Source organism: Lynx canadensis, chromosome B2, assembly GCF_007474595.2.
Source record: "Lynx canadensis isolate LIC74 chromosome B2, mLynCan4.pri.v2, whole genome shotgun sequence".
Classification (NCBI taxonomy): domain Eukaryota; kingdom Metazoa; phylum Chordata; class Mammalia; order Carnivora; family Felidae; genus Lynx; species Lynx canadensis.
Window position 1 is genome coordinate 30,840,473 of NC_044307.1, and position 14,498 is coordinate 30,854,970.

Consider the following 14,498-nt stretch of genomic DNA (forward strand, 5'->3'; position numbering starts at 1 on the left):
CTGGGATTCGTAGTTCACCTCTCCCTCGCTTCGCCAGTTTCTTCTTACCGGGGACTCCATCTCCCGGCGTTCGCTGCGGCGTCCGACCCTTGGCGCTTGCGCGTTGCCCTCTCCCCACCCTCCCCGATTTCCACTCCCCCCACCCCACTTCGCCTGCCGCGGTTGGGTCCGCGGCCTGCGTTGTAGCCGTCGCGGTTTCTTGGAAGCGGCAACTCCCCTCCCCCACCCTGGTCCCGGTCCCCGTCCAGCCGGTGAGTCTGAGGTAGTCGCCGCGCCTTAGCCCCCTGCCCTTAGGCGCGGCACATGGGGTCTCCGCGCCTTGATGTGGGGGTGGGGAAGGAAGTGACCCGGTCCGGAACCGGGGGAGAGAGGGATGGCCTGAGGGGCGGAGGTGGCATGTGGGGACTCCTGTGAAAGGGACTTCACGGCCACCCCCAGGCCATGAGAGAAAAAGGGTCCCAGCTCTTGCACGGAAAGGATAAACTTCGGGACCCTTGGGAAAGGCGCCAGGGACATGCAGAGACCGTCGGGGTAGGGAGCTCGAGCCTGGGGCTCTGCTGGAGTTGACAGGAAGGGAGAGTGGGCTGGTCTTCTGGAGCGATAGGGATGTGGGTAGGACTGGTGGGTCAAGACCTGTCGGTTTCTTGAAAGCGGTGGGACTCCAAAGAATCTCTGATCTCAGAGAAAAAGGGCTGAGATGTGAATAAGAGGGGCCGGAGAGAGGTGCTCTAGAGTCTGGGATCCTTTAAGAAAAGGTTGCCCCAAATTCTTCCATGGTTAGAGATCTAAGTGTGGGAGGAGGGAGGATACCAGAGGCAAGGTGGGAGAGCTTGGACTTAACTTACACTCTCTTTTTTCCCAGCTGACGTGAAGATGAGCAGCTCAGAGGAGGTGTCCTGGATTTCCTGGTTCTGTGGGCTCCGTGGCAATGAATTCTTCTGTGAAGTGAGTTCTCAGTCTCCCAGCTGTCTCTACACAAAGTTTGGCATTATATTTTCCCACATATTTAGCTTCCACACGCTTCTCTTACAGGCTTCCATAGAAACTTTTCCTGTCAAGGAAGAGTCCCGTCAGTAACTCCCCTCACTAATTTGTGAAGTGGCAAGACTTCCCAGGTCCCAAACCTGCTACCCTCTGTAACATGGGACAAGTCAACCCTTTTATTGTTATTGAAGTTATTATTAGACTGGTACTGGGAGTGCTTCCCGTTGGAGTCTATTAGAATTAAAATGTCACATGTGAAAATGCTTTGTAATGTGGAAAGTTGTCTACTAATAATATAAAGGATTGTAACTATCCACAGGACTGAAGCTGTTGAGTCTCCACTTTCCTTAGAGACCTAGCTGCTCTTAAGGAGAGGACAAAACTGGTTCCTAGGGATGAGGGCAAGAGTAGGAACAGGGCTTTTGAAAGGAATGTCTCTTTAAGTAGGAGATTGTTGTAGCTGCTTATCTGTAGAAAAGAAAAGCCAAAGCTTTTATGGGAAGGCTATGTATCTGAACTGGGGAGAGAGACTCAAGTACTTCTGCTGAGCTGGGGTTGGGGAATAAGGGGAAACCAAAGCAGTTGTGTTAAGAATAAGGCACCAGTTAGAGCAACGTGCCCAAGTCAAAGCTGAGGATTCTGCTGTGGGTTTCATCTTGACTTCCACATCCTGACAGGTGGATGAAGACTACATCCAGGACAAATTCAACCTCACTGGACTCAATGAGCAGGTGCCTCACTATCGACAAGCTCTAGACATGATTTTGGACCTGGAGCCTGGTGAGGCACCCTCAGTGTTGTTTAGTGTGTATATGTTCGTGGTTTTGTTTTTTGTTTTTTGTTTTTTTCATGTTCCTGTTTATCTGCTTCTTGGATTTCCATATTTCCTTTTGGTTCTCTGTCTTTATCCAAAGTTCCCTACTTCATTTTGGTCTCCCATCTGACTCTTGCCCAGTTTTGTGACTTACACCTCCTGTTCCCACACTCTGGTCCTGTAACTTGGCTCTGTCTCCTAATGCTAGTTTCTCCTTGGGTCACCTTTCCTCCTTTTTTTTTTTTTTTTTTTTTTTTTTGCCTTTCACCTTTCAGTTTCATCTCCTACGTTGACATCTTTACATTTATGTGTTGAGGAGGGGTTGGGAGGGAGAGAGAGCAGAGGCTGAAGAGATGTGGAAAGAAGGCAGAGCTGCCTTGGGTTGGTGGAAGGGTCAGAGGCCCAGGTTTCTGGGTCAAATACTCAGGTGATGGGTGACTTAAAGATGGGGGGGGGGGCACACTGAGTAGCTGGCAATCCCTGGCAGTGGGTGGGGCATCTAAGAAAGCTGTAAGACAAGTGGTTGCAATTGGCCGGGGCTATGTTTCAGATGAAGAGCTGGAAGACAACCCCAACCAGAGCGACCTGATTGAGCAGGCAGCCGAGATGCTTTATGGATTGATCCACGCCCGCTACATCCTCACCAACCGTGGCATCGCCCAGATGGTGAGGCCTCTCTGCTCCCACTTGACTCCTCTGAGGCAATAAGGGAAACAGAGGTTCCTGCAGCATGGGAGTCAAACGTTTCAACCTTGTCAAGGAATGTAGCCGAGAAGAGGGGAAGAACCCCACAACCTGGCCCTGGGAATTAAATCCTAATTGGGGTTTGTGCTGACTGAGGTGTTTTTGGGGAGGGAGACATGACCTTGGACAGGGAGTTGTTGCAGTCTGCCTTTTCCTTAGGGAACAAACAGCGAATGGCTCTGATGGTCTGTACCCTGCCTAACTGGAGGAAAGGAAGCAGAGGAGTATGAGGGCCTGTCTGGGCCTGCTTAGAAGGGGTCTCTGGACAGAGGCAGGAGTTGGGGACAGAGTGACGTGGCTTGGGCTGAGGAGGGGATTGCCTCTTCTCTTTGTACCTACCTACGAACCCCTTTCATTTTATTCACCTCAGTTGGAAAAGTACCAGCAAGGAGACTTTGGCTACTGTCCCCGTGTGTACTGTGAGAATCAGCCAATGCTTCCCATCGGTGAGTGTTAGAAAAGGGGAAGGAGGCCACATCAAATGGCAGGTCCTCTGGGAAGGAGTTGGGGTTCAGCAAGTCGGGGCCTCTGTGTGGGAGGGAGGTTGGGCAGGGTTGGGGATGCCCGGCCTGCTGAGTCTGGCTGTCTCCCAGGCCTTTCGGACATCCCAGGTGAGGCCATGGTGAAGCTCTACTGCCCCAAGTGCATGGACGTGTACACACCCAAGTCATCGAGGCACCATCACACGGACGGCGCCTACTTCGGCACCGGTTTCCCTCACATGCTCTTCATGGTGCACCCTGAGTACCGGCCCAAACGGCCCGCCAACCAGTTTGTGCCCAGGTGGGGAGCAGGGCTAGAGTCACCATGGGTCAAAGGAAAGGTTCGGGATTCCCCAGAGAGAAGGGAGGACAGGGCATGGTCCTTTCTTGAGGTTTGCTTCTCCCACAGCGAGTGACCTTGGGGAAGGTATTTGATTGCCTGTGCCTCAGTTCCCTTATCCATGAAACGGGGGTGATGACAGTACCTGCCTGACGGAGTGTATTTAAATATACCTGACAGAGTATATTTAAATAGTGAGTTGCTTTGAATAACATTTGGCACTGGAAGTACTATTTAAATGATAACTTTTTGCCATCATCTCGGGCGCTCGGCCTTTTGCCAGGAGAAAGTGTGGTTTATCTTCCTGGAACATCATGTGTACTGGGAAGAACAGTTTGGTGTTCTGTTGAAACAAGTGCACACAGAAGCAAGCAGTCACATTCCTGTATGTGTGTGTATGTTTACGTATATCCTAGAGTAAGAGTTTTAATGGCTATTTAAGGTATATTTCCCAGTATTCTGGAGGGAAGATGTTTGGGAACCACTGTCCTTAAGCACTTAGCAGACCCATGGAGAAGCTGGGGTGGGGAGAGGGAAATGCAGGCCACTGGCAGGGCCAGAGTGGGGCTCACCCTACTGCCTCTGATCTGTGCCCTGGCCCAGGCTCTACGGTTTCAAGATCCATCCAATGGCCTACCAGCTGCAGCTCCAAGCCGCCAGCAACTTCAAGAGCCCAGTCAAGACGATTCGCTGATTCCCCACCCAACCTGTCCCTCTGCCTTTAACACCTCTATTCCTTTGCTGCCACCCTTTCAGGAACCCTCTATGGTTTTTAGTTTAAATTAAAGGAGTCATTATTGTGGTGGGAATATGAAATAAAGTGGAAGAAAAGGCCATGAGCTGGTCTGCTGGTGCTTGGGGATGGGGGATGGGAGGGTAGTGCTGTGCTTGATCCCAGGGGCCCTCATGGCCCAGCCCACCCTCAAGTTGAAAACCAGCACAGATTTGTGCCCAGTGGATTTGGGTGATGTTTTTAGCAGTAGAGCAGAACTAGTAGTGGATGCGGAGATGTGCAACGTCACATGGAAAAGACCTAGGGGAAAATCCACTTTCAAAGACTGGAGACATAATTTGTTCTTTTTTGGCTACCTATGGCTGTACATTTATACTGTAAGGAGTATAATCAACAACAAAATATTTCGGTTTTGATTTTACAGGGAAAGTGGTCCTGAAATAAATAGAACGGTAAGGGGTGGAAAGAGGGACAAGGTCCAGAGTTGCTGCTGGGTGGTGTTTGTGCGCCCCCTGCTGGGGGAGCTGACACGCTCATCTCAGAAGGACAGGGACCCTGGGCGCCTGGCCCAAGTGTTTCCCAGCACGGTAGGGACTCGCTGTATGTGTGGGGAGGACAGCAGGTGGTACCAGAGACAGACACTGGTCCATGGACCCTTGAGGTGTGGGAATAGATTTTTTCAGGGCATGAGAGAGACAGATAGACAACTGGATAAAGGCCCAGGTGTTGTTCTTGTGTAGGCCACTGTTCCCACGTCCAGGAACCTGACCTTGTGGGTGAGGACATGCCGTCCCTCCAGCCAAGTTAATAACTTCCTCCCCCAGCCAAGGAATATAGCTCTACGTCTACAGCAGCTCCTGTTCAAACTATCAAAATCACCCTGCAAGGAACATGGTCACAGGAAGGTGGGATTTCAGGATACCCCTCAGGGACTGCCCTTCTCAGGATTCCATCATGAAGTTCCATGTACTTGTAGGTGTGCTGGTCATGGTGGGCTTCGCAGTGGGAAAGGGTAAGTGGGGCCCAGGGGCAAGGAGGGAGGGATGACTGAGTCCAGGAAGGGCGGGGGGTGCTGTAGCCCTCGGTTCACAGGCTCCCTGCAAGGCAGAGAACTTGGAATGAGCCAACATTCCCATCCTTCCTGTTTTGTGCTTCCCCAGCTCCTGTTTCTGAAGTCCGGACCTGTCACCTCTGCCTCTTAGAAGACCCTTCTACAGGGTGCATTTCAGGCTCAGAGAAGTGCACCATCAGCAGCTCGTCGCCATGCATGGTGATAACCATCTATTATGGTGAGTCAAGTCCCAGGAGGGAGCTGCTGGTGGGATAGCCCGTGGCTTGGTCTCCTCTCCTCTCATAGATGAGGGCTGCTTAGGGCCTGGGGTGCAAGAAGAAGACAGGAGGATCCTGAAAAGAGGAGTCTGGGGTTCTCGGGGGTCAGCTAAGCCAATTTTTCTGGCCCATTCTGAAGGAGTCTGGGCTAGAAGTCAGGTCTGGGTGAGGGATGGGGAGAGTCTAGGGTGAGGATACCAGGTTTGGGGACCATGGGAGGCAGCAGGGGTATTAGCTGTTCCCTCTTCTCCAGATACCAAGATACGTTTCTTCATCCGAGGCTGTGGACAGTACAATTCTTACCGCTGCCAGGAAAAACGCAATACCTACTTCTCGGAGTACTGGTACCAGGCCCAGTGCTGCCAGTACGATTACTGCAACTCCTGGTCCAGCCCCCAGCTCCAGAGCTCCCTGCCTGATCCCCCTGCTGGGGCCTTGGCCCTGCCCCTGTCGGAGTTCCAAATCCAGTGGTTCTACAAGGCTCTGAACCTCTCACTGCCCCTACCCACCTTCCGTGCTGGGAAGGAGCCTGAAGGCCTCGACCCCCTGGCCACCCTGCCCCTGAACCTGAGCTTGTCCATCGCTGACCTGTGCCACATATACTTGTCTCTCAACAGCTCAGGACTTTTGGTTCTTCCCTGGGCTGGGCCCTGATGCCTTATCCTTCTTGGATTTTACTCTTCCAGCATCTCTCTCCTAACACCCCAGCACCTAGTGCTGCCCTCCTAGAACACCCACATTCTCTGGTCTGTGATTTTTCAGGCCTCCCTTCCTCTGTGCTTCCAGCATCTGTATGGCTTAGGTTTCATTTCCTTCCCAGAAACCGCTGTGGCACTGCACCAGTACTCTTCTTTCTCCTAGAAAATACCAAGTTCACTTTCTGCCCAGGTTGACCTAGGGAAGGCACAGTGGTTTCCTCGTGCCTTTCCCATCTTCCGAGTCCATCAGCCCCCTTATCTTTCCAATCCCCTGTCAGTCCGGCCACCTGCTATCTCCATTCAGGTCTGGTTGTAGATTGCAGCCCATGCCTATCTTAAGACCCAGACTGAAGTTGTAGCAAGAAGAATGAAGCGTAGACATCTGTGCAGATTTCCTGACTAGGCACTCTGGTGTCCCTACTTCACTGCCTCCAACCTCTACTCCTGCCCTGGTTTCCTGCTTCTCTCCTTTTGCCACCGTCTGGCCTCCTCAGCCCCACTTCACATCACTGAGTCCTGACACCCACTTCCATAGGTTCTAGGGGAGAGGAGAGGCGAGGGTCTGCCCTGCTCTGCACTATATCTCCCGCTTACTCTCCAGAACCTCCACAATAAATGGACTGGGCTAAGTTTGTGTCACACTGTTGATGGGGTCAGGCTCAGATATGGACAAGTGTAGACCTGTTAAAGTTAATTGGGCATGGGGAGCAAACAGTTTACAGCCTGGCCCACTCCACTTGGCCTTTGTGGCTTTCTCATGGCCTGCCCCCAAAGGGCTTGTATCCATCCACCTTCTGATTAGCTAGGACTTCTCCCAGCCTTTAACTTACTCCACAGGGGCACCTGTCTGGCTCAGTAGAGCGTGTGACTCAATCTTGGGGTTATAAGTTTGGACTCCACATTGGGTGTAGAGATTACTTAAAATCTTTAACAAAACAAAACCAAAAAACTTTGCCCTACAAAACCTAGAGAATTAAACCCTGGTTACATTGGCTTTTCCATCTAACAGAGGAGGAAAAACTCTCCTTTAAACCAGAAAAACTCAGGAGCAAACCAAAGGGTCCAGGCCTGTATCTGAGAGTCCCCTGGTGCTGAGGAACCTGGGTTCTTGCCTGTTCTTTCAGGATCCTGGCACCCAGGACCACCTCTTTAGGGAGCTAGGTTTGGGGGTTGGGGATGTTCACAAATGATACAGGTGAGGCTGCAGTTTAGGTCTTTGATTTTAATGTTTTATTTTTGGAAAACTACAAGCCTACAGAAAATAGTAGTGAATATTCATAACTTTTTTCATACATGCAGTTAAACACACTGTTCTGGGTGTGGTGTTATTGAGTACAGCCAGGTGCCCACCCTTCTGAATCTCACAACCCAGTGCTGGGGTTGTGAAACCTTTTTCTAAAAAGCAGTGTGCACTTTGTGGTTGGGGGACCCAATTCCAGCTCCTCTGCCACTTGGGTAAGTTGGTTTCTGTCTCACTTTGGTCACCTGTTAAGGAGGGATAGTACCTCCTAGGATTGAGAGAATGCATGTTTGTGTGCACAGGTGAAAATTAAAGCCTCAAAAACAGACACATGGGACAAAGGTACCTACAGATTGTAGCATTTATGTATGTATGTATTACTACTACTTAAAAAATAATGTTTGTTTATACTGGCGCCTGGATGACTCAGTTGGTTAAACATCCGACTCTTGGTTTCGGCCCAGGTCATGATCTCACAGTTCGTGAGATTGAGCCCCACGTCGGCTCTGCTGACAGCATGGAGCCTGCTTGGGATTCTCTGTGTCTCTCTCTGCCCCTCCCCCACTCATTCTCTCCCCTCACCTCTCAAATCCATAAACTTAAAAAATAAAATAAAACTTTTATTCATTTTGAGAGAGAGAGAATCCCAAGCAGGCTCTGTGCTGGCAGCACAGAGCCCAATGGCAGGGCTCAAACTCACACCACAAGATCATGACCTGAGCCAAAACCAAGAGTCAGACACAACCAACTGAGCCACCTAGGTGCCCCACTACTTTTTAAAGTAATCTCTATCCCCATTGTGGGGCTTGACTCACTACCCCGAGTTCAAGAGTCACATGCTCTACCGAGCCATGGTAGACACCCCTGGCCTATTTTTTAAGCCTCTGCCAAAACATACCAAAGCTTACACATACCATAATGTGGGTTTTTCTAAACTTCACACCCAGATTACCAGTCCTCAAGTCACTATAAAGGCCTATATCAGCACCCAAAGCAACCTTCGTGCACCCTCCCAGGCACTTCTAACTTGGGTAGCCGCTGTCCTGAGTTGTAGCTGCTTAGAGGAATTTTGTCTGTGTGCTTGGTACAAAGGGCATCATGCAGCATATACTCTTACACAACATTTTGCACATATGTTAGCAGAGATCCCTGGCCCTTTAAATAGCCTATGCTCTGGCAGGAAACCCCAATATTAATTGGTAGGTAAGAGAGCAGTGTGTGTGGGGGGGAGGTATACAAAAATAAGTACAAACCTTCAGTGTGCCCCCCTGTCTGGGCCCACTTTCCCCCCATCATCTCTGACTTCAGTGTAGAAGTCTAGGTTTATACAGCTCTAGCAAGTCGAACTAGACGATGGTCTCAGCGGCTGAGGAACCCAAGGCCCAAGATTCGGCAGTAACTTCCCACATGGTCCTTGAAGAGGGAAGCTGAGCCTGTGTTCCGGCCAGGGCTCCACTAGATCTAGCGGCTCTTCCACAGGGTGCTTCCCCCCACCCTCTCCCTGGGCCTGGTCCCAGGCCTCATAGCTCCACTCCCGCCAGCACTCCCGCCAGCCCTCACCTCCCACACCGTGGACCTCCCCCAACCCAGGCCCCACATAGCACTGCCAAGGGTGCCCACTGCCCTTTTGCCCTTCGCCACAGAAAGGCTTCCAGTTCTTCACCTTTTGTGCCTAGAGCTGAATCCAAGACATGGAGGTCGGGCAGAAGCAGAGTTCAACAGAGCTGGGAGCCCCGAGGTGGGGCAGTCAGGTGGGACCTCAGCTTTCCTCAGCCTCCACCACTACCAGAAGAGAGAGACGAGCTCTACAGTTTGTACACCAATTTATTTGCGAGGAACACCTGGGGACTTGAGGCTAGAGAGGCCCATGGTGGGAGAAGGGGCAAAGCAAGGCCAAGAAGCAGCTGAGAGATGGGAGGAGAGAAGAGTAAAGCCATCAAACCGGGAGGACTTGAAGGGAAAACTCAGAGAATTCTGGAGAGGGGACCCGGGGGAGGGGCTGAGTGGGAAGAGGGGTGTTGGGTGTCAACTAGGAGGCCAATAGGGCCGGTAAAAGGGACTAGAAGTTGTTCTGGCTCTGCCACCCAGATGGAAATCAGGAAGATGGATGGCAACTAGCAGTATTTTATTCTAAAAGTCTCTGCGGAAGTTCTAAGGAATATAGAACACTCTGTTCTGAGGGTTATTGCAGAACTCCAGGAAGCAGCATCGAGAAAATATCCAGAAGCCAAACACTGGAGAAGAGCGGGTATACGAACAATCACACATCTGCTCCTTGTGGCGGCAGTCACTCACCATGATGTCAGAACCACTGCCTGGGGAAGGATGGCAGCAACCAGTGATACAGACATCTCAGGTCCCAGGCACAATCCCAGACTCTTCCATCCCCTCCCTCCACATGGACTTACCATCACTGATCCCACACCCTTCCCTGACCCCCCCAAATGCCAAGATTCCTGGAACTGGACAGGGGCAGGAATGCCAGGGAGTCACAAGCTATGGATCCCGTGGAAGGTTGGTGGGAAAGAGCCATTCAAAATAAAGTGATGCGGGGCACCTGGGTGGCTCAGTTGGTTAAGCATCTGACTTTGGCTCAGGCCATGGTCTCACAGTTCGTGAGTTCAAGCCCCGCATCTGGCGCTGTGCTGACAGCTCAGAGCCTGGAGCCTGTTTCAGATTCTGTATCTCCCTCTCTCTGCCCCTCTCCCACTTGTGCTCTCTCTGTCTCTCTCTCTCAAAAATAAATAAATATTAAAATTTTTAAAAAATACAGTGATGGTTGGAGGGGGCTGAGTTGGGTCTTGCTGGGGGAGAACCAGCACTTCAGCTGGGACCATATAAAAAAAAGTTGGGAGATGTATTGGAGGTCAGATTGCAAAGAAAAGGTGTTTGTCATCATTTTATGGAACAAAAGAGAAGATGGTATCTCTTGCTATTATATATATATTAGAGGGGGAAAAAATGTGTTCACAGGGACATTCATTCCTGCCCTGCTTGAGAGAGGAAAAAATTAGAAGCAACCTACAGATCCGCCAATAATGAGATTGTCAAACTCTGCTATGCCCGTGCCATGGAGAACCATGCAGCAGGTCAGAAGAACCGGGAAGCTGTTTACAAACTGATATGGAAACTTAAAATTCCCATGACTGTTCATTTTAAAAAACCAAGTGCAGGGTGCCAGGGTGGCTGAGTCAGTTGAGCATCTGACGCTTGATTTTGGCTCAGATCGTGATCCTGGGGTCATGGGATTGAGGCCCACGTTGGTCTCTGTGCTGAGCATGGGGCCTACTTAGGATTCTCTCTCCCTCTCTCTCTCTCTCTCTCTCTCTCTCTCCCTCTCTCTCCCCCCCCCCCCACCGTCTTCCTCCCTCACTCCCTCTGTCTCTACCTCTCTCTCTCAAAAATAAATAGATGATAGATAGATAGATAGATAGATAGATAGAGGCACCTGGGTGGCTCAGTCAGTTAAGCATCTGACTCCAGCTCCGGCCATGATCTCGTGGTTTGTGAGTTCAAGCCCTGCATTGGGCTCTGTGCTGACAGCTCAGAGCCTGGAACCTGCTTCAGATTCTCTCTCTCTCTCTGTCTCTCTCTCCGCCCCCCCTCCAAATAAACATTTTTTAAAGTTTTTAATTAATAAAAATGTATAAAAAGCAAGTGCACACCAGTGTTTACAGTGGTATGCTACTGTTTATGGAGGAAAGAAAAAGAGGTGAAACAACATATTTGCATAGAGTGAGATGTACACAAAAGATCACAGAAAGGATATCAAGAATGTGGAAAGATGTGGGACATCTGGCTCGCTCAGTCAGTAGAGCATGTGACTCTTGATCTCAGGGTTGTAAGTTCGAGCCCCACGTTTGGTGTAGGGATTACTTAAAAATGAAAAAAAATCTTTAGGAAAAAAAAGAGAATAGGAAGATTAGTTTTGTGTTGTTTGTGCATGAGAGCTGGGTGGCTTGTGCCAGGAGTGGGAGGGAGACTTCTCTTTGATGCGGTTGAGTACTCTGATATTGAACCAAAAGCATAATAAAAGGACTTGAATTTTAATTTGAAGGCAAGTTTATGCAGTGGTTGTTAAGAGCACCATCTCCAGAATCACCACAAATTGTGGTTCAGCTTCTAGGAGAGTTGGGCAAGATTTTGACCTTTCTGGGCGTCTGTTTCCTCATCGGTAAAATGGGGATAACAATAATAAAAAACCTGTCTGAGAGGGTGGTAAGTGCTTAGAACAGTGCTGGCACATAATGTGTTCTGTGTTTGTTAAAAAGAGCGGAGGAGGGGCCCCCAGCTGCTCAGTCAGTAGAGCATAGGACTCCTTGATCTAGGGGTTGTGAGTTCAAGCCCCATGTTGGGCCTTGAGCCCACTAAAAAAAGCAGGGGTGGAGGGCGGGGAGTGAGGGATCGTGTGGAAGAGCAGGCATGAGAAACAGGGACTGCAGTTTCAGGAAGTTGAAACTGAGGTGGAGCTGTCCAGAGGGCAATTTCACATGACAATTTGGGCTAACATTCACATTCATAAGGAAGCAGAGCAAATCCTCTGGGGAGAGTGAAGTGGGAAGACAGCTAATGCCTAAATTTTGGTGAACGTGAACCATTAGGGGTCTCCCTGAACAGACAGAGAGAAGGCAGCCTGAGGAGAAGCGGGGGGATCTAGTGATCACAAGCCTCCCCCACAAGGCCGGGTGCTGTAAGAAACGCATACGCCATGGGGCGCCTGGGTGGCTCAGTCGGTTGGGCGTCTGACTTCAGCTCAGGTCATGATCTCACGGTCCGTGAGTTTGAGCCCCGAGTCGGGCTCTGTGCGGACAGCTCAGAGCCTGGAACCTGCTTCGGATTTTGTGTCTCCCTCTCTCTCTGCCCCTCTCCTGCCCTGCTCTGTCTCTCTGTCTCAAAAATAAATAAAAACATTAAAAAAAAGAAACGTGGACACCAGCCAGCCCCATGAGGGAACAGGAGGGGTGGAAGTGGAGACAGAGAATGGCTCTGAAGGTGAGGAAGGAGAGAGCATGACGAGCACTATCTAGGTAGGGGTTGTAGGAACCAGACTGTGGGGTACAGCTGAGAGATGCAGCTCAGGAATGGGTTGGGCCAAGGACAAGCAGCTCACTGTTCTTTATGAGCAGAGTCATGCAGCTGCTGCCAGGAGGGGCAAGGCAGATGTCAAATCCCAGAAGGCATCCCAACTCCTTGGTCTCCAAGAGGCATCGATAGCAGCGCAGATATTTGGAGAACTGAGCTGGATGAGGGGCTTCCGGATTGACAGGATCAAAATTACCTAGAACACAGAGCAACACTGACTCCAACCCCACCTAATTTCCAGGCTGGTCAAGCCCATTCTTCCCTCCCCAGCTTCCCGTCTCAGAAAACCATGAAATCACCCGTTCTTTAAAACCATCTGGCTTAATCCTCTATCAGAGGCTTTCGTCAGTTTTAAAACCTCCATTCTCTGCTCTTATACCTCCTGAAATAAGGAACTCATTAAGGAATTCATTTACTCATTCAACATGTATTTTGAGGTACTACCACGTGCCCAGCACTTGGCAAGCTCCTAAGTTCAAAGACTAAGCAGAGGCAGTTAATTCCAGCCTGGGCAGTTCTGTGAGGACAGTTCTTCTTCTGGGACTTGGTTTCACAGTCTCCCCACCCCTATGGACCCCCTTTTGAATATGCTTTCTTAATCTGTAATGTTCAGTGAAAACAAGAGTGCATCACCACAGGACAAGAGGAATCTATGCTTTGTGTGGACAGGAGACTTCGAGTGGCCCCCCCATCACATTATTTGGTGGTCTAATCACTGGAAAGACCCATATTAAACTTTGTCCACCAAAGCCTTCCCCACCTACGTGTATATATGCTCCCTCTTCCTCTTGTTCCAGGCCCAGATCACATGTCAGTGAGTCCCCAGACCCAGCAGAACACTTAGTGGGAGGCAGATACTGAACAAACACTTTGAATCCTGTTTCTATATAGACGGTGTTTTGCAGCCATGTTGAGGAGGTTATCAGGCTAGATTCAGCCTTGTTCTACTGGGTGGATCCCAGTTCTGTTATCTAGCATGTTCTCGGAATCCTCCCTATTCTGTACTGCCCCAGATTTAAATGGAGTCCTTTCAGTATCTGCATTCAGGTCACTGCTGTTGAGACAGCCCTGGGGTAATAACTAGAGATCTCCCTCAGAGTGAACAGCAGTCCATTACCAGTCCCTAGGCATTATCTCACCAAGTCCATCCATCCCATCTTTCCCTCTGCTTGGTTTTACCTGAGCATCCTGGGCAGATGTGCCCAGACACCTGGTATCTGTGGGTCTCTCTATCCAGCAGACCAGGAGACCCTTCTGACCCCTTAGAGCCACTTACCAAACACCAAGCTCCTCACGACCAGCACTATTAAAAGGACCATGTACAGGGCTTGGGAGGTGCTATGAAGGCCCATGGTCTCCATACTCCTGCTACCTGCAGGACCTGCTGCCTACTAGCCTCCAGTTGGGGCTTATATTGGTGAAAGAGAAGTTGGCCAAGAGGAAAGAGAGAGGCAACACCCATTTGGGGTGGAAATCAGTCCCAGAACAGCCAGAGAAACAGAGTGTCCTCACCCACGGCCACTCTAAGACCTAACATCCTGGCTTGGGGACAGGACCCAGACAAAAGGGGAATGAGAGGGAAACTTTTTTTTTCATATTTATTCTACAGAAGTTTACTGAATCACTGTATCAGGTGTTGGGGATACAACATTACACAAAATCCCTGCCCCCACAGAGCTGTCTAGTGGGGGAGACAACAAACAATGATGGGGGGATGGAGGGGGAAGGATGAGTACTTCCCGGGAGCACCTGGGCAGTCCTGAGCACTGACCAAAGGAGCAACAAGATCAGAGTTCTGTTTGTAAAAGATTGCCGAGGCCGGGAAACCAGTTAGGAAGCTATTCCTGAGTCCCGTCACAAGATGGCGGCCTGGTCTGGCAGAAGAGAGGCAAGGAAAAGACGAATGAATCTGACATTTATTTAGAAGGAAGACTGGACAGATTTGCAGTTAGACTGAATATGGAAAGAGGAAAAGTGGGGGATAGGCTTGCCCAAGGAGGTGATTGGTGGTACCATTTTTCAAGATGGGAACAACGTGGAACTGTCAGAAAT

The 14,498-nt window shown here is 50.2% G+C and overlaps 3 protein-coding genes across 3 annotated transcripts; 2 read left to right on the top strand and 1 right to left on the bottom strand.

Moving 5' to 3' along the window:
• The first annotated feature begins 105 nt into the window (after positions 1 to 105).
• Positions 106 to 4,106, top strand: CSNK2B (casein kinase 2 beta). The gene is made up of 7 exons (XM_030315081.1): positions 106 to 251; positions 863 to 945; positions 1,662 to 1,764; positions 2,349 to 2,464; positions 2,913 to 2,988; positions 3,136 to 3,325; positions 3,968 to 4,106. Exons 2-7 carry the CDS (start codon positions 874 to 876, stop codon positions 4,056 to 4,058), a joined length of 648 nt encoding a protein of 215 aa, XP_030170941.1. The 5' UTR covers positions 106 to 251; positions 863 to 873; the 3' UTR covers positions 4,059 to 4,106.
• A 78-nt stretch (positions 4,107 to 4,184) lies between these two features.
• On the top strand, positions 4,185 to 6,753 carry LY6G5B (lymphocyte antigen 6 family member G5B). The gene is made up of 3 exons (XM_030315080.1): positions 4,185 to 5,109; positions 5,258 to 5,386; positions 5,680 to 6,753. The coding sequence occupies exons 1-3, from the start codon at positions 4,989 to 4,991 to the stop codon at positions 6,078 to 6,080; spliced, it is 651 nt and encodes a 216-aa protein (XP_030170940.1). The 5' UTR covers positions 4,185 to 4,988; the 3' UTR covers positions 6,081 to 6,753.
• A 2,497-nt stretch (positions 6,754 to 9,250) lies between these two features.
• On the bottom strand, positions 9,251 to 13,983 carry LY6G5C (lymphocyte antigen 6 family member G5C). The gene is made up of 4 exons (XM_030317054.1): positions 13,963 to 13,983; positions 13,723 to 13,834; positions 12,475 to 12,642; positions 9,251 to 9,679 (listed from the first exon to the last, which is right to left on the bottom strand). Exons 1-4 carry the CDS (start codon positions 13,981 to 13,983, stop codon positions 9,516 to 9,518), a joined length of 465 nt encoding a protein of 154 aa, XP_030172914.1. The 3' UTR covers positions 9,251 to 9,515.
• Between the last annotated feature and the right edge of the window lie 515 nt (positions 13,984 to 14,498).

Excerpts from the sequence above, each read along its gene's own strand:
- CSNK2B (XM_030315081.1), top strand. The coding sequence starts at position 874 with ATGAGCAGCTCAGAGGAGGTGTCCTGGATTTCCTGGTTCTGTGGGCTC. Across the intron at positions 2,465-2,912 it reads ACCGTGGCATCGCCCAGATG|TTGGAAAAGTACCAGCAAGG; the intron begins GTGAGGCCTCTC and ends TATTCACCTCAG. Across the intron at positions 2,989-3,135 it reads TCAGCCAATGCTTCCCATCG|GCCTTTCGGACATCCCAGGT; the intron begins GTGAGTGTTAGA and ends GCTGTCTCCCAG.
- LY6G5B (XM_030315080.1), top strand. The coding sequence starts at position 4,989 with ATGGTCACAGGAAGGTGGGATTTCAGGATACCCCTCAGGGACTGCCCT. Across the intron at positions 5,110-5,257 it reads GGGCTTCGCAGTGGGAAAGG|CTCCTGTTTCTGAAGTCCGG; the intron begins GTAAGTGGGGCC and ends GTGCTTCCCCAG. Across the intron at positions 5,387-5,679 it reads GGTGATAACCATCTATTATG|ATACCAAGATACGTTTCTTC; the intron begins GTGAGTCAAGTC and ends CCTCTTCTCCAG.
- LY6G5C (XM_030317054.1), bottom strand. The coding sequence starts at position 13,983 with ATGTTAGGTCTTAGAGTGGCC. Across the intron at positions 13,835-13,962 it reads TGTTAGGTCTTAGAGTGGCC|GCAGCAGGTCCTGCAGGTAG; the intron begins GTGGGTGAGGAC and ends GGAGGCTAGTAG. Across the intron at positions 9,680-12,474 it reads GACTCTGCTCATAAAGAACA|GCAGTGGTTCTGACATCATG; the intron begins GTGAGCTGCTTG and ends ATCCTTCCCCAG.